The following is a 19,062-nucleotide window of genomic DNA, read 5'->3' as shown; positions in this document are numbered from 1 at the left end:
CATATTTAACCAATTCGGTTGTAATTCCATCGGCTTCTGGCGACTTATGATTTTTTAGCCGATGAATTGCACGGACTGTTTCTCCTAAACTTGGTGGTGGCAGTATTTATCCGTCGTTTTCAGTTGGCGGGACCTCCAACTCGCCGATATTTTGGTTGTTGAGCAGTTCATCAAAATATTCAACCCATCGCTCCAATATGCCCATTCTATCGGAAATCAGATTTCCCTCTTTGTCTTGCCAGGATGAGAACCGGGATTTATAAGGCTTCATCCTGCTGACTTGTTTATAAAACTTCCCTGCCTGGTTCGGTTGCTCCCTGTACTTTTCGAATTCACAGATCTGTAGGTTCTCCCAGGCTTCTTTTTCCATCTTTGAAGTCGCTTCTTCACTCGACGTAACTCGTTGAAAGTGGTCCCGTCTGGAGAGGCCCACGTTTGTTTGTGGACCAGTTTCCGCGCAAACCAGGTACTTTCAACAACCATTTCGTGCGATAATGCTAACCGAATAATCCGCAGTCCGTTGTCATTGGTATCCTTATGTAAACTGTGAGAGCCGACATATCACCTGAATAAAATAAAATCTCCAAGTATGATTTTGAGCAGCTCAACTGCCTCGTAGAAGGTATCCTTTTTCGACCCTGTAGTCTCCTCTGCAGAGGCGTGAACGTTAATGAGGCTTATTTTTCTAAATTTGCCTCGCAAGCGCAGAGTGCATAGTCGTTCACTTATGTTTTCAAGGCCGATAACAAAAGGTTCCATTTTTTGGCTGATTAAGAAACCTACTCCGAACACAGGGCTTACTGAATGGCCACTATAATATATGGTGCAGGGGCTCTTCTCAATCCCCAATCCGCCAGACAGTCTTTCGTGGGAATAGAAAGAGGATGACTCCGAAAATGAATCGAAAATGATGTCCAAAATCAATGGCCTATCACCTAACATCAATTCAACTAACATCCCCACCGTTAAACGAATTGTTCACCTAAATGTTACAAGGTATTAAACCGTCCATACGAAGCTTTTAGATCACTGAAACTCGTTATCTGACTTAACAAACCCACCTTGCAGGGTGGGTTTGTTAAGTCAGATAACGAGGTTAACACTTTCTGCTATTGGCAGTTAATTGGACTTTTGATTTGGTTCGGATTCATCTTCTGGTCCGATGTCTCCACGCGACACATGGAGAGGCTGCACTTAAAAAAAAGACAGATCTTCCGCCACAGTAAATCTCATTTCCTACAATAGTAATAACCGTCTATCCGACAAAAGTCCTTCACACAAGTCGCAATTTCCATGCCCAATATATCCCTCGACCTAAGAATAACGGCCAACGCTGCTCCCAATCGCATCCCTTGTCCGTCCTAAACTACAATCCTTGTGCGGGGGCAGGATCGGTGGCGGAGGATATTAGGGACGCTGGAAAAAATCGACAGTCGACTGTTGAAAAGAGCAATTCGATTATACTGTGAACCCCTGCCGTAGTGACCCTGTAGTGACCAGTGACGAGACGTGGCTGTTTGAGTTCGACTCGGAGAGCAAGCGGCAGAGGTCAGAGTGGCAGACCCCTTCTTCCCCACACTCCCTTAAAGCACGAATGAACAAAATTCAGTACTGATTCGCTTTTTTAACGATATATCATCCACAAAGAGTTCGAACAAACAGTTAATGCAGGTTTTTACTCGGTAAAACCACGGAAACACATTGTTCATGTTCACCGAACCATCTTCAACAATTGACGGCTGCACCATGACAGCGAACCGAGCCACACACTTATCTTGACCAGCACAAGGTGAAAACGCAGCCTCTGCCCCGACTTGACACCCCAGACTTTTTCTATTCCCGATAATATAGTCGACCCTCAAGGGGAGCATCATGACTCGGTAGAGACGGTCTAACAGGCTCGTAACGAGAGAGCTAAACAGCATTCCGGTCCAAGCATTCCTGGAGACTAACGAAATCTGAAAAAGTCGTTGGAAGCAGTATTTCTCATGGATATTTCTTTTAAATGAGTCCTACTACTTTTAGAACAGACCATGTGTCATATAAGCACGATATGAATATGATTAAATGTTCTATAATTAAGTAATAATAAAACATTTCCCTAAAAATCATAGAACGACTACGCAATCCAGTGATACTTCACGGAAATAGTGAATATAATTTCTACTAGTGTTGAGAATTACATGTGAGGATTCCGATTACAGAAGTTTCGAGTAAGTCTGGGATTTTTACGTTACCCAGTCCAATTGCGGAAGACATCCAACTAGACGTACACATGGTCATTGCCTTAAAAACACCTCACACAGAACAAAGAACAGGGGAGGAGGAGTCTAAGCTTCTCGAAAAGCCCTGGAAAGAACTGAAACAAATTTCACCAAAATGGCAACAACTTACCATTTACACATATTTGCACATTACAAATTCTACAATTTGCCAACTGTGCATTCCTGGAATTATAAAAGCTCCACCTAAGGAACATCTGCTACCGAAGAACATACTTAAAAGAGGAGTAGTCAATGTTTAAAAACCACCCCCACTTGTTACTTACCTAATTTCTGGAATGAATTCATGAAAATGAAAACTCTCATAATAATTCTTGAAATTCTATTTCATTAATTTAAACTTTTTAACATATTTATGCACAGCATCTTTCGGATACGGTTTTATAGCAATACAAGTTGGGAAGTTTTCTGGCTGTTCGACCCACAGCTTGTGTAAAATATTATTTTCCTTCAAAGTTTCACTCAATTTGGTTAGATCGGCTTCAGTTGGAGCCTGAAACAAAAACATATTTCAAATTATTGTTTGTCCAAGATACGGGTATATATGCATCTGTAGCTATTTGTTACAATTATCTAAAGCAAAAAGCAAATTAAAGAGGTTCCAGTTAATTGTTCTACTTTTTTTCTGCGAAATTCGGGTGTTTGTTGCTATAGCATTGATCATCCTTCGCTAGTGGTTTTTTGAGGCTAACCATTCATCAATGTAGAATCCTTGTAGAAATGGAAGTATCTTATAGAAGTTCGTGTTACTTTGATCGGAATAATTGATAAGGCAAGGATTCCAGTTTATCGGAGAGATGTCACCTACTATTCATGTACAGGCGGCACGACCTCAACCAGCCAGGAAGATTTGAAAAACAATTCTTTCTGCACCCTTTTGGTATTGGATCTATGCCGAGGATCCTCCTAATTTGGGAACCTGTTTCAGTCAAGGTTAGGATTGTACGTTGCCAGTCCCGGCTATTGCGATGAGTAATAGATGTAGGAGTGGAGGAGCGCAATATAACGAGCACTGGTATTAATTTTGAAATACGAGTATGTTGACTGTCTCACACCTTCGACACTCACCCCAGGCATAAATACTTTCCTCCTCTGGATTCAATCTGCGATGCTACCAGCATCTGAAAAAAGTATCTTAATCTGCTGCTCACCCTCGGACACCACCCCCTGGGTAGTTTACTACTACACTAAGAGTGTCCAAAAACACATGAAGATGGAAACAAAGGATTGTAACTCTCCAAGTGGTAAGAAGTCATAGACTTCGAATCCACCCGCGACTTTGAGAAATCAGGTCGTGGCCGAGGCACGGATTTTGGAGGCCTCTTCTAATTCATGTTCCCCCACGGAAAAATCTTTGGAAGACAGGCTCTCCACTTCAGTGGAAAACCTACACTCGATGTCTACATCGCGGTCAACCAAAAAGGATAGTGCAGCAACTCCCTTAATGAAAGGAACTGGAAATCTGACTATGGCCGGCCGGTCGATGAAATTGTTACCTAACTCTTCTACAAGACGGTGGAGGAAGGCTCGGCAGAAGGAAACTTCAGCCGCAAAGGAGAAGGCACAACAGCTTGCCTGTCAGAACTTTGTCCTCCGCCTGTACCCGGAAAAAACGGAAGAAAGGGAAGCTGGTAATGTGGACGCAACTGGTCTAACGGCGGTATGTGAAAATAGATCCATACAGCCCAGACTTCGTGAACCTGGGAGGGCTTCTAGTCAACGACAATGGAAGGCACTGCAAAAGACGGCGAAGTTTCTTGGGAATGAGGACAGGGACGTTGCTGCACCACCAAATGTTGCGATGTCCAGAGAAATCGGACGCGAGAAAGCGGAACTTTCGGTGGAAGGTGAGGACAAGCTGATAACCCCGGTGAGAACTACACTGAACACAGCAGACTTTTTAGTTAGCGGCGGTTTTCATATTAGACTGCATTTATGGCTACAAACATACAAAGAGTTAGTGAAATCAACCTGCAACTTGCCAAAGCTTCTTCCTATCTACTGGTGCCAAAGCTGGCAAAGTTACAGGACTGTCCTTATATATTTCTGGTTCAAGAGCCATGGGTTCGTTTTAACAGAATCTGTGGTATTGAATCAGTCAAAGGGACTAGGATCTTTTTCGATGAAAGATCGTCGAGACCGAGGGCCTGCGTTTTAATGTCAAAATGAACTTCTTTGCGACAAAGGTGAGCTCCCTAGGCGACTAAGGACTCCTTTGGCGATAGAAGATCAATTGAAAACTCTGAATCGCACACTTTTAGAGTGCTTTGAAGAGGTTTGTCCTATTTCCCGAGGCCAACGTGGTAAAACGATTCCATGGTGGAACCGAGGACTGCAGAGACTCAGGAAATCAACCAAATAACTTCTAAATCGTGCTTGCAAAAGCACTAAAGATGAAGACTACCTAACTTCTGGAACTCACAGCATGAATATTAGAGGCTCGTAAAAAGTTCGAAACGAGACACTTTTAGAGCATGCTGTGAGGAACTGGAAGGTGAAAGGGAGATTTCCAGGTTGTGCAGAGTCCTTAATAAGGATGAGTTGGCCAAGTTGCACCCTCTTAGAAAACCGGATGATACTTTCACGAACTCCAGTGTTGAGTTTATACAGACTCTCTTGGAAGTGCACCACCCGGGAGAACAGGTCTCAGAAGTGGGAAGAAATGAATTGGCGGTTTCTGCAAACCACCACCAGATGAAACGTTGTGTAGGCGGACCTTTGCCTCGACATGGGAACTCAGGCCTCAGGTAGTAATGTGGATATATGTTGCTATCATTAGGCGGATATTCGCTTATGCGTCCGTAGTGTGGTGGGTTATGGTGAAACAGCCGAGTTTTTGCTGTGAACTAGCCAAACTGCAAAAAACTGTATGCCTGAGCATCACCGGTCTCATAAGCACCACATCCGGCGCAGCTCCGAATGCATTACTCAATTTGCCACCCGTGAATTTGTTTATTCAGAACACTGCAATAAGAGTAGCTCATAGACTAATTCGATTAGATCTATGGGAAAACAATCGACGTAGGAGGCACAAAGCATTGGACAAGTCATTGGAAGATGTGAATTAGTTTTGGCAATGCATTCCGATTCTCAGATCCCCGTACATCTGTTTGGTAGAAAATATGATGTTATCTTTAAACGGGGAGGAAACTGGGAGAACCAGAAGACTACTGACGTCTTCTATACCGATGGCTCAAAGACAGAAAATGGTTCTGGAGCAGGAGTCTACCTCTCAAATAAAAACGAGAAGTGTGTTTTTCCTTTGGGACAATACACAACGGTCTTTCAGGCTGAAGTGTATGCGATCCTAAGGGCGGCAACCGGGATGATTGACGAGCGGTTGAAGGGCAGGCGCATCGCAATCGGTAGCGATAGTGAAGCTGCATTGAGGATGTTGAGTAGTACTTTGAAAACTTCAAAAATTATTCAGGAATATAGAAACTGATTGAAGTCTGTTTCTAGATTCAATACCGTGGATTTACTCTGGGTACCTGGTCATTGTGGTGTAGAGGGAAATGAAATCTCGGACGCATCAGACATCAGATTTTTGGTGCTGATGTGCTCTAACGCGCATGGTTGTTGGCAGTCAACAAAGCCTATTTCAGCTTACAAAAACTTCTTCGTTCGAAACGTCCCACCAAAGCTCTTACTGTACAAGAAAATGATCTTGCCAGTCCTCATGTATTCTTCGGAGACTTGGGTTCTTAGCAAGAAAAATTGGAAACTCTTGGTCGCGTTCGAGAGAAGAATCCTCCGAAGAATTTTTGGCCCCCTACATGAGGATGGACGATTCCGTAGTGATACCGATACCATGACCGTCAAGTTGTGGATAAAATCCGGCTCAATAGGTTACGGTGGGCGGGTCACTTATATCTATGGTAGAAAAAGAAGACGAGGCAGACCCTGCCTGAGATGGAGCGATGGCGTAGGTCAGGGCGCCAGACAGCTTTTAGGGATATCGAATTGGTGGACCTCGGAGCAAAACCGGGATGGTCATCTCGTGTGTCGGATTCGCGGAATCTTTTTTTTTTTTGGCATCAATTGTATCTAGATATAATATAGAATATATGGGTAAAGTCGTTTTTTTATATTCGGAGTCGTTCGGAAATTATAGTGTTAAACATGCCAGATTTATGTCAATCGCCGTAATAAAGGACGTATTTATCAGTCCGAATGATGTTCGAATGACTTCGCTAAAAACACAAGAATTGAAGCCAAGACTGTACATGGGTTTTTTGAAGAAACCTAAGATTTATGGATTAGGTATAGTAGATTAATGGTCAGTTAAGGTTTTATGGTTAAAAATCGCATTCTACTTTTTAAATGCGTTTTTCTCGAAACTGCATGTTGAAAATTGGCTGCGACCATAGCCCAAAATCTATCCAACGAAATTCGAAATTTTCATAACTTATTCAGAAAATATTTCTACGGTCCGCAAACTAGGATAATTGCGATTCATTCAGTAGTTTTTTTCTTTATTGATTGAAGATGCCGTGAAAAAACACCAAAATTCACAAAGAAAAGTTTAACACGGCACTTAAATTTTTAATATTTTTTAATAATTCTAGTTTGCGGACTGTAGTTAACTCCGCATGTTAAAATGCCGTTTACTTTTTTCTTTAAGATTATTACAGCGCCCTCTAGCGTTGCCGCAGAAAAGCACCTTTTTTTGGAGATGGGTGTATAAATTGCTCTGTATTTCATTAATGAATTACGCTATCGAGCTGGAAAAATTATCAGGCATGCTCAAAAAATCAATAAATATATGGTGAAAAATTTGTATTTGTATCTTTACCCAGTTCTTCACACAAAATGTTTAAAAAAGGCGAAAAAAAACGGCCTTCACACGGAATGACCCCCTTAAGGCAGTCGTAGACCGGATACCGGTTGTTGCGCTGTTTATGATGATGATCACAGAAACCGTGTTTAAACACACTAATTTGAATATTTAAAAAATATTCCTTTGTCTAGCTAACCAATCATTGCATTGCATGATCGGTTTGGCGTCATTCATACATAATTGCCTGATGCCGGACTGATGGTGCACCCAACATTTAACAAGTCAATCACTTTGGAGAAAACTAATCGGGGATTCCCCTTGGCTGTTGCATTACCGAAACAGAATTTTCAATCAATTACAAAATTTCAATTGACATCTACCTCTAGTACAACTTTATGCATACTATCCAAGTCTGCAAAGTAGGCCTTCGTATCCTCATCGTCCTTGTATAAATGAGACACCGCAGTTGCCGCGTGACAGCACTGTGCGATCACAGCCCCCAGTGGCCAACTTAAACTTTTCATCAAATCACCCCGCACTATGACGTACTGCACTAAATTCGACATTTTCACCGGCGACCACGCAGCAGAGAGACGAGAGCCCAAACACAACCGTCACTTTGACATTTGCCTACATGGCACTGCTAGCCAGAACCCGCCTGCCAACATACACCCGCTGAAATCCCAACACACCACCCGACAGCCACCGACGATGGCCAAGTGAAAACTTGAGTACGGCTCCATCACCACCAAAAGCACGTCTGGCTCAAAACCTCTTCTTTTTCATTTAGTTCTTCTTGGCATTTTTCGGTTTTTTCCTTGTAGAAGAACTTTGTCAAGTGGTGCTTCCTTTAGTAACAACCGTGATTAGTTCGTTTGCGTGCGCAGAAAAGTGAAAACCGTGAAATTTCCTTGTGTTTTTCGTTCGCACGCCGCTCTCTCGCCACACAATACGCGAAGAAGGGAAAACTTTCCCATTCAGCCAATCTGACAAGAGCGACACGAATTCCGCAGTGACCATGGCCGATAATCAAAACACAGAGGATCTCATGAAGCATTGCTACGAGAATTTAATTGTGATAGACGTGGGCGCGAATCTGACAAACAAAAAGTACAGCCGGGACCTCGACTCGGTGATGCAGAGGGCAAAAGATGCAGGTAATTAAGGCAATGTCGCCTCTGGAAGCGTCCAATCGACCAGGTCGGGCTCATCATGACCCACATTCCTACCATTAAGTCATCATTTATTTTTAGCCTGTTAGCGCGTTGCAAACGGACTAATTCGTTTCCACAAGTGTGGAAACTGTCTTCGCTTGGTAAATAGCATGTTGGCGGAAATTAAAGCCGCGCATTGTCTTCCCCCATCTGGAGATCTTTATCGCCTTCATTTCCTCGTGTGTCGTAGGAACAGATTGTTTCAGTCATTACACAAACACAGCAGACTCACTCATTTCAGACTCATTCCAGCTTGTCTTGTAATTAATTGCTCATCAAATTCCCATGTTATCAGTGCTCATGGTGCATCGCGCTCCTCCTTATCATTGCAGAGCATGGGCTGACTAAGATCAGCGGAATTCGAGGAGCTGCCCCACCAGGCGGGCGACGAGCTCGCTCTGCTCGTTAATTGTACACAACGTCCGCTTCCATTGCGTTTAATTCTTCTTCAATTTGTGGACCGCCCAAGAATTCTTTTCAAGTGTTTTCTTCGAGGCCGCTTGGCTGCTTGTTTGTTTGCTTAATGCGTACATTTTCATGTTATTGCGAGGGCGTTATGGAAATTTTTCGTCAAAGTTATGTAAAAAATGATGCCTCGCGTCTGCTATGGCGTTCCAATGACACAGCGTGGATGGGGTGGGTAGAAAATTGGCAAATGCTGGAACTGGTGTTTCGTATTTTATATTGTATTCCACGAAAATGTTTTCTTTGTTAGCCATTAAATGGTCGAATGTGTTTCGCATGATGGCGTTAGTCAATATTCTATTGCGTGCACAAATTGTAGCGTTTGTGGCAAAACAACGACAGGCTTTTTACTGCAAATGCTTTTCGCAATGCATAATCTCTAGTCGAGCAGAACGTAGAGTGCATCACGCTTCTATGGGTTCCCGCACATGCTTTTACTTGCCTCCGATCAGATGCATTGGAAACTGCTTGTCGACAAATTACAATGCTCAAGTTTGGCCTAAATTCCATCCGCTGTCTGTTCTTGCTTGCCTGCCATATGCACATTGCATTCACAAAATAAACAACATTTTCTCTGTTCTTGCACTCAGGAAGACTAGTTTTATCTCGTGTCTAATTATCTGAGCTCCGTAATTGACATAAAATCGCTTCCTAGCCCAACTCAATAAATGCCTTTCCTTATATTCTTCTGCTTACCTTATCTATCTAAATTCCTTCTTTCGACTAAGGCGATTAGAGCGACAAGGTGCATGAAAATGGCTAAGAAATTATTGACGAGCGGATGGCATTTCCTCTGTCCGTTGCAAAAAAAAATATTATTTGCTGATCGTCTCGATTGACCAAGTAAAGAAGCGTTGAAGGAGCAAAGCACATGATTCGCCCATCATAAAAATAATCATGAGGAAGCAGCAGAAGCACTGCAAATATCTGTGTCCAACAAGGACAGAATCGTAAATAAAAATTTGTCTTAATCCTAAATTACATCGAAGCACACCATCGGGCATCAAAGACAGAATTTAATGGAATTCTGACGGTTCATAAAAGTATTGAGTTACCAAATCTCTCATCAGGCGCCTCCCTTCGTGCGGATAGGGACATGAACATATACGCATCATGAGATGTGCGTGCATAGGCATACTTATGCACAGACTGGGCGGGTGGAATATAAAAATTGGCTACGGAAAGGACACTTAGAAATCAAACCAAATATGGACGACGATAAAGGTAGCAGCATTGACAGTGATGTCAGTCTGGGGATTCTCCAAGTTCCTTTTCGAGTCCCGGACGAATCTCGGGTTAATGTTGCCTTCAGTGGTGACCTCCCAAGTTTTGAGTTTTTGTGAGAATGATCCGGTGTAAATCTCATTTCACTTCACTAACATCTCTTGTAGCAGTACTGTAAAATACAGGGCTTCGGAAATCCAATACCAGCGGGTTTTGGGAGTCGGCAAGCGGTCTCGCGGCCGTCAATATCCAGCGACCGCAGTGCCTCAGTAATGGGAAACTTGGCTACTTTGGCATCTAATGCTACAAGAGATGTTAGTGAAGTGAAATGAGATTTACACCGGATCATTCTCACAAAAACTCAAAACTTGGGAGGTCACCACTGAAGGCAACATTAACCCGAGATTCGTTCGGGACTCGAAAAGGAACTTGGAGAATCCCCAGACTGACATCACCATCAATGCTAAACAAGTCGGGATACCGGAAGCTAGACGCTTCAGGTATGAAAGGTTTTGTGTATATCTTTTACATAGAGATTTGAGTGTGCATTTGTCCCATTAGTATGTAGCACGTAATATATGCATATACCCACTTTCAAGTGATATTGACTTTCACAGTCTTGAATTTGCACTGAAGCGACAGCGATTCTAGGGTGAACTTAAGGGGGGTTTTCCTGCCAATTACTAAAAATTATAGTAATATACTATTATTAACTTCATTTGAAAAGGTATCGATATGGAGGGTATTTCGGAGCCGAGGCACCATATAGTGGCAGTCTCCTGATTTTTTTCAGATTTTTCGGTTGGGTAGTTTCTGAGAATGGGTTCGTTAAAAAAATGATGACTTTGAACCCCCCGTACTCCCCACCTTTCCAACAACTGTCAAAACCAAGACCGCCTTCGAAAAGTACTAACCGAGACCTTTAATTTGATACCCCACATGACTATATTTGATGAAAAAAAAATTTACACTCCCCTTTTGCATGTATGGGGACCTCCCCTTAAATTCGACATAGACGGATGTAACTCACTATATGCGTGAGCGTTCACAGTTCCCATCTTTTTACCAAATTTGGTGTCAATCACTGCAACCGTCTCCGAGAAGAATACGTGTGACGGACAGACAGACAGACAGTAAACCGATTTTAATAAGGTTTTGTGTTTACACAAAACCTTAAACAAGTCGGGAAACCGGAAGCTGGACGCTTCAGGTACGAAAGGTTTTGTGTATTTCTTAGTACGTAGCACGTAATATATTCATATATTATGTGAGAGTATCCACTTTCGGGTGTTATTGACATTCATAGTCTTCAATTTTCGAAGAAGCAGCAAATTTGAGGTATTATAACTTTGTTAGTAATAGTGCGATTTCCACCAAACTTGGTAAGATCATGCTCTATATTATAGCCTATACGACTGTAGAATTTCATGATACTAGGATGAACTTAAGGGGGGTTTCTAACCAATTACAAAAAATTGTAGTAATATACTATTATTAACTTTATTTAAACAAATATCGGCATGGAAGGTATTTCGGAGCCCAGGCACCATATAGTGGCAGCCTCCTGATTTTTTTCAGATTTTTCGGTTTGGTAGTTTCTGAGAATGGCCCTCTTAAAGAAGTGATCACTTTCAACCCCCCGCGCTCCCCACTCTTCCAACGAATGTCAAAACTAAGATCGGCTTTGAAAAGTACTAATCGAGATCTTTAATTTGATATCCCACATGACTATATTTGATGAAAAAAAAATTTTACACCCCCCTTTTGCATGTATGGGGACTCCCCCTTAAATTCGACGTAAAAAGATGTAATTCACTGTATGCGTGAGCGTTCACAGTTCCCACCTTTCTACCAAATTTGGTGTTAATCGCTATAACCGTCTCCGAGAAAAATGCGTGTGACGGACAGACAGACAGTAAACCGATTTTAATAAGGTTTTGTGTTTACACAAAACCTTAAAAAGACGATGTTGGGAGGGACCAAACTGTGACAGCGTTTGTTTCACTGGGGGAACACATGAATGAACTCTGTGAGTTTATTAAGGAGAGGCGAAATATCCACCATAATATCAGGGCTTCAATACGTGGCATTAAGTTGTCCTATATTAGGGGGGTGGAGGAGAAAGACGCCCAAGCGTCATGTGACAAAGTCACGCGGGAGAAACAGGCTCCTCAACATAAGATAGGGAGAGCACGGGCAATTGGAGTAGGGATGGAATAAGTGAATCTCTTGGTGTCCAACAAGCGGCCAAGAAGAAAAAAGCCTCAACGCCAAAGAAAGCGAAGCCGGCGAAAGTTCCGGGTAGTTCTTTTATTACGGCTCCGACTTTGACAAAAGGAGAAGAGCATGCAGCTCGTAAACTCGAAGAATGGACAAAGGTGGGCGACAGAAGGGGAAAAAGAAATTCGTCCGGAAGTAATCATTATTTACAAGAAAGGAGATATACCCTTCGCCGATAGTCTTCGAAAAATCACACTATATTTGAAAAGTGAATAAATGTTGTCCAGGCAGCAATGCATAACATTATTTATTTATTTATTCACAACCTTTTGGAACAAACTCTGAATGCATATCCCCTAGTTATTCGAAGAAAACTGGTAATATTAATTCTGTTTTTGAACGATGTGACCATAGTATTTACACGAATGATGTGTTGTTTTCATCTTCAATAACAAAGCGTTTCATGATGGATTAATAGTGAGAAAGTATTTCTTTGGATACATTAACAGACGCTCTTTTTCAAGGAGGTATAAACCCCGAATAGCCCTTTAAAATTGCTTGATTCAATTCTTGTGAAAAGACAAGTAGCTAGGTATAGGTGGCCTCACCAAGGCGCATTTTGATGTCGCAAACTTCTAATATCGTGGCTGTTGTGAGAAGCAAAGGGGCAGAAACCAGCAGACTCCGGCAACCAGTGATCTTTTTGTTTACTTAATGTCATCTACTTTACTCTAGCTCTGGACAATCGCAAAAAAAGTGCCTGAGAGTCTATTACTAATCTCCACAACTTCATCATCATCAACGGCGCAGCAACCGGTATCCGGTCTAGGCCTGCCTTAATAAGGAACTCCAGACATCCCGGTTTTGCACTGAGGTCCACCAATTCGATTTCCCTAAAAACTATCTGGCGTCCTCGTTATCTTAGGCAGGGTCTGCCTCGTCTTCTTTTTCTACCATAGATACTGCCCTTATAGACTTTCTGGGCTGGATCATCCTCATCCATACGGATTAAGTGACCCCCACCACAGCCTTTTGAGCCGGATTTTATCCACAACTTGACGGTCGTGGTATCCCTCATAGATTTCGTCGTTATACAGGCTATGGAATCGTCCATTCTCATGTAGGGGCCCAACAATTCTTCAAAGAATTCTTCTCTCGAACGCGGCCAAGAGAACCCAAGTCTCCGAGGAATACATGACTGGCAAGATCATTGTCTTGTACTGTAAGAGCTTTGACCTTATGGTGAGACGTTTCGAGCGAAACAGTTGAAATAGGCTCTGTTGGTTGCCAACAATCGATTGTGATTTTCGACCCTAGATAGGAGAAATTTTCAACGGTCTCAAAGTTATAATCTCCTATCATCATTGTTTTCGTTTAACTAGTGCGATCCGATGTTGTTCGTTATTTCGGTTTTGGGCTGACGTTGCCACCATGTACTTCGTCTTGCCTTCATTCATGTGCAGCCCAAGATCTCGCGTCGCTTAATCGATCTGGATGAAGGTAGACTGTACATCTCGGGTTATTCTTCCCATAATGTGTAACACCGTCAGAGTAGGCCAGAAGTTGAGTGGACTTGAAGAGGATGGTGCCACTGATGTCCATATTCCAGCAATTTTTCCATCGTTTGCGGCAGAGAGAAAATCTGATATGTTGCCGATTCGCCCGGAGTGACGCCTCTCATGAGTCAATGATTTTCTGAGCGTATTGGACTATTCGACCTAGCAAGATATCGGCGAATATCTTGTAAATGGTACTCAGCAGCGTGATACCTCTATAATAGCTGCACTGCGCGATATCCCCCTTTTTATGTATGAGACAGATAATGCCCCGTTGCCAGTCGTTAGGCGTTGATTCGCTGTCCCATACTTTCTGCATCAGTTGGTGAACCGCCTGCTGTAATTGGTTGCCTCCATATTTAACCAATTCAACTGTAATTCCATCGGCTCCTGGCGACTAATAGTTTTTAAGCCAATGAATTTGCACAGTTTTTCGTTGTTCAGCAGTTCATCAAAATACTCAACCCATCGCTTCAATATGTTGGTTCTGTCGGAAATCAGATTTCCCTCCTTGTCTTGGCAGATGAGCATCGAGGTGTATAAGGCTTCATCCTGCTGACTTGTTGGTAAAACTTCCGCTCCTGGTGCCGTTACTCCCTGTACTTTTCTAGTTCACAGACTTGCTGGTTCTCCCAGGCTTCCTTTTTCCGTCTGTGAAGTTTCTTCTCCGCTCGACGGAGTCCGTGATAAGTCTGCGCGTGCCCACGTTCTTTCAGTAAGCAGCATTACTCGGTATGCGGCATTCTTCCGTTGTGAATGGCTTCAGTATTCACTCTCACCTGATTGTCAGAGGGGATTGTAGGTGGTGTCGCTTGAGCTCGGAGCACTATGTCAACGAGATAGTGATCCGAATGTGTATTGACCCCCCTATATGCTCTTACATTCTTCAAGGCTGAGAGATGGCGGCGTTCGATCAGTACGTGGTCAATTTGGCTGAAAGTGCTCCCGTCTGAAGAGGCCCACGTATGTTTGTAAACCGCTTTCCGCGCAAACCAGGTAGTTCCAACAACAATTTCGTGCGATACTCCTAACTGAATAATCCGCAGTCTGTTATCATTGGTATCGGCTGAATACGGGCTCCGTCCATACTTGACTGTTGAAATTTCCAAGTATGATTTTGATATCATACCTGGGACAGGCTTCGAGGGTCCGTTCAACTGCTTCGTAGAAGGTATCCTTCTCGGACTCTGCAGTTTCCTCTGTAGGGGGCAATCAGGTTGACCATTTTGTGATCAGCAGTAGATTTAGCTCCTGCCTCCTGGATATGCGTAATGAGAGAGGCGCGAACATCGGCCTCGAAAGGGATCGCCATCTGATAGTCACTTACTTTCGGTTGCGTGTTGCGTTCAGCACTTCCCGTTGTGATGGAGAGCTGGGACCTAAGTTCAACAACAACCGCTTGTAGGATCTAGCTGCCACCCAACAGTGGGAGAGTTATCTTGCTGATCAGCCGGCAAATATACGGAGTAACCTGCCTGAGAATGTCAATGAACACTTGGCCACCATCAAAAACGCTCTTTCTCGAGTGCCACGTCCCGAAGGGCGGTCTTAAGGTCTGGCCAACTGCAGACAGAGGAAGGGGTTGAAGACCGCTGCGAGTGATGGCGGACGTGATGCGCTCGAAATGCGATACCAAGCGAAATCGCCGAAGCCGAAAATACCATAGAACGCAATGATTTTAAAAGTGTACACCGCATCATGGGAAAATTTGCATTTAGTTGCAAATCTTTCGATTATCCTATTGGAGATGGAGGACATTAACGGTCGACTCCTCATCCACGATGTCAAGCAGTTATGGTGGTGAAAAGAAAATTTCACCACGGTTGTTACCCGTATCACACGCGGTGAGCTTCCTCCTTTTGTGGATGAAATGGCTTGTCACCTTAACACGCGGATGCGGATTGTCCTTCAAACAGAGGAGGCCATTTCGACCATCAATGCACTCAAACGAAGTAAAGCCGCTGGGCTTGACAGTCTCCCTGCTTTTATTGCTGCATCTGCAGATTGGCTACTCATTCACCTATGGAAATCTTGGGAATCCAAGACCCTTCCTAGAGAGTGGAGGAATGGGATGATCTTTAAGATTCCAAAGAAGGGCATCCGTTCTGAGTGTAACAATTGGAGCTAAAATAATCGTGGAACGCATCAAAGGATATCTCGAAAGCTTGATCGACATAGAGCAGGTTGGTCTAGGATGACGCAAAATATCACATGTTGTACCGAGGCTAAAATCTCAGAGGAATTTGAGATCCAAAAGCAGAGTCCGCCAGGGTTCCATCTTAGCAGAATAGTAGAGAAGGAGTGCGGGTATCTCGAGGTGGATTTGAAGTAACCGCGAGCGATGGCGCATAGGTGTGGTTGACACTAGGGTACATCGTCGCATCAGGAAATAAATGTTTAAATTGTCTATGGATGGCATTTGCATTCTAATTCATGTTGTATGAAGATTTGGTCGATTCTATTTTTATAATGTTCCTATTTGCAGCCTTATTATTGAGAAAGAAACCAGCCAGCATTTGTTTCCATTTGCTTTTGTTATTTGCTGAAGACGGATACTTTCTTAGTCCCATAACATATCTCTCGGCTCAAAGATGATCGATTAATCAGAACCCAGTCCAGTATTTAATTAATACTCTAAAAATCTTAGATTTTAATGGGTCGTGTAGCGCTTTTAATTTATATTACCAATCCAATCCACGAAAATGTCTTAACCAAATTCCATTCAATTATTTTTCCAGGTGTCCAAAAAATTATGGTCCCCGGCACATCAGTCAAATCCAGCAAAGAAGCTTTACGTCTCTCACGTATCTACCCAGATATAATCTATTCCACAGCCGGTATACATCCACATGATTCAAAATCAATTGTGGAAGAGCCCGAAACGTGGTTTGATTTCGAAGCAATTGCACAAGCGCCTGAATGTGTAGCAATCGGACCGTGTGGCCTAGACTACCAGCGAGATTTCTCCGAGCCAGACGTACAAAAGGAGATATTTGAGAAACAGTTACGTCTCGCTTGTAGTCTAAATAAGCCAGTTTTGATTCACGAACGATCCGCTCAAGATGATGTATTGGAAATACTAAAGAAGTGAGTTTTTAACCCAAGTGAAATGTATGATGGTGAATGATCGTTTTGTTTCCATTTTTCCATTGTTCAGATATCCAAACATATCACATGTTGTTATTAGAGGATTCATGGGCACCACAGAGGAAGCACTCAAATATCTAGATATGGGATACCATATCAGTTTAACGGGTTATTTATGTAAGGTGAGTTCTTCTTGCGACACAAAACTATTCGGTGTTTCTCCAATGCAACTTTGTTTATATCGTCAGGATAAATCTGACACAGGTGTCCGCAAATTACTCGAAGATGGCACGTTGCCATTGGACAAGCTTCTGGTTGAAACGGACTCGCCGTTCATGTATCCAAATACTCGAGCCTCTAAACTTCCTCAACACGTTAAGACTGGAATAACGGAACGATCGCTTTTATATTTACATAGGTAACCCTTTTAAGATTCCCTCTTGAACCCTCGAAGTAAATGAATGATTTTCCAGATATTGCACTTTTCAACGAAACGAACCCTGCAGTCTTCCTGCTATTGTAGAGATGATTGCATCATTTATGAAGAAAACACCAGACGAAGTGGCGCTGGCCACGGCCTTCACAGCTCTTAAGCTCTTTGGCCTATCACAATAACCATGACTAGTTTTCTATATTTATTTTTTTTACAGTTACATTTATTTTATTTTTATAGTCAGAGAATGGAAGCTCTTCTGATTTTTAATATTTTTAAGGAATGACGTGTACCTACCAAATTCGCTTCCTATTTGCTTCCAGGTGAGTTTTGATACGAACTCGAGTATCAAAGCCCGAAATGCAATTACGATCATGTCATCCATCAAAAGCCTTTAAACATTGTTTGTGGCAGCTTCGATTAAGACTTATTTTGTTCTTTTAGGTTTCTAGTTCTTCAAAGTTGTTAAATGTAAACATATTGTTATGTTCAATTATTTTTACGTGGTAGCGAGTAGTCGTTGGAACTCATGGGCGTGTCTCATATTTAACTCGAACGTATATTATACGCCATTATCATTTTCATTTTGCACGAGCAAGTTGAATACTTTTTATATATCATAGATTGCCTTTCTATGTGATCAACCGAATTATATAGCTCAATATCTAATATATTTGCCTATATGATATTTATTCTTAAACAAAAGAAGAAAAACTACGTAAAAAACGTAAAAGGAGAAAAAATCCAAAACACGTAAGCAAAAAAATCGAGCTACTAACTTATCGTTATTCTATTCAAAAGGACTTATTGAAACGTCATAGAAATGAAGAAAAAAAGATTAGATTTTGTAAGAAAAAGTAACTGCAGTTATGTTTCTAGTGATAAGTGCCATAAAAACGATTTTAAAAGCTTTTGACCCACTACGTTGGAACACAGTATACAATTGCAACTCGATGTACATCAGGTTTGAGCTGTGTAGACTTTTAATATTTCTATTTTAAGCTTAGCTAGCCGGCAAGCAATATGTTTATTGTATAGTTAGTTGGAAAACAATTGTGATCAATTATGCCTAATGTTTAAGTGTATATTGTATAATTGCATCTTTTTCAGGAACTTGTATATTATTATACACAAAGAAAAATTGATATACATCTCGAAATAGTCGTTTTCATTTGAATCAAAAACCTCCGCTTCGTAAAATATGCTGTATTCGATGCATTTATAACACTATTATTTGGCTTGACCTTTTTTGTCTAAAATCTGGCAATGGATGTACCTCAACACCAACATTAAGTTGCAGTTCTTCCGAAAGAACGTTCTCTCTGTGCTACTATTTAAGAGCACCACATGGAAAATGGCCATCCTGCTACCCGAAAATTCCAATCCTTCGTACTTATCTTCGCCTACAACCGACATCGATGGCCCCCGAACGTGGTAAAAATGTCTATAACCTTCTCTATTTTGGTAGCCCACACAGTCAATACGATGTTGGCATTACCATCTCAGAGACGCCATGAAAGAAGTCGAACGATTTTATGACCAGCATTATATCAGCTGGTCACCCTAGTCACTTCTTCACCGCGTACGCACCATAGACAGGTCGACCTGATGCCGAAAAAGATGCCTTCTGGCAACTTCTCGATGCAACAACCTGTAACGTGCCCGCTGACGTGAAAAGGCAGACGGCAACAGGTACCATGGGAGAAAAGAGTTTGGGGCGCAATGCTGGTGGTGAACGTACAGTCGATTTTGCTGCCATGCATGACCTTGTAATGAGCACATCGGTCATCAAACGATTGTC

At 42.3% G+C, this 19,062-nt stretch overlaps 2 protein-coding genes across 3 annotated transcripts; one reads left to right on the top strand and one right to left on the bottom strand.

The window, feature by feature from the left end:
* Positions 1–2,589: 2,589 nt before the first annotated feature.
* Positions 2,590–7,690, bottom strand: LOC119651185 (putative peptidyl-tRNA hydrolase PTRHD1). Its single transcript, XM_038054622.1, has 2 exons — positions 7,443–7,690; positions 2,590–2,775 (listed from the first exon to the last, which is right to left on the bottom strand). Exons 1-2 carry the CDS (start codon positions 7,626–7,628, stop codon positions 2,605–2,607), a joined length of 357 nt encoding a protein of 118 aa, XP_037910550.1. The 5' UTR covers positions 7,629–7,690; the 3' UTR covers positions 2,590–2,604.
* A 73-nt stretch (positions 7,691–7,763) lies between these two features.
* On the top strand, positions 7,764–18,420 carry LOC119651184 (3'-5' ssDNA/RNA exonuclease TatD). 2 transcript variants are annotated; one of them, XR_005249434.1, is made up of 6 exons: positions 7,764–8,219; positions 16,480–16,828; positions 16,899–17,010; positions 17,077–17,246; positions 17,302–17,584; positions 17,706–18,420. XR_005249434.1 is itself a non-coding variant. In XM_038054621.1 (5 exons), exons 1-5 carry the CDS (start codon positions 8,081–8,083, stop codon positions 17,441–17,443), a joined length of 912 nt encoding a protein of 303 aa, XP_037910549.1. In that variant the 5' UTR covers positions 7,764–8,080; the 3' UTR covers positions 17,444–18,420. The 2 variants fall into 2 exon arrangements, 1 of the variants encoding a protein (XP_037910549.1); XM_038054621.1 differs by having other exon boundaries at positions 17,302–18,420.
* The last annotated feature ends 642 nt before the right edge of the window (positions 18,421–19,062 follow it).

Source organism: Hermetia illucens, chromosome 3, assembly GCF_905115235.1.
Source record: "Hermetia illucens chromosome 3, iHerIll2.2.curated.20191125, whole genome shotgun sequence".
Lineage (NCBI taxonomy): Eukaryota > Metazoa > Arthropoda > Insecta > Diptera > Stratiomyidae > Hermetia > Hermetia illucens.
This window is presented reverse-complemented; position numbering and strand designations above follow the sequence as displayed.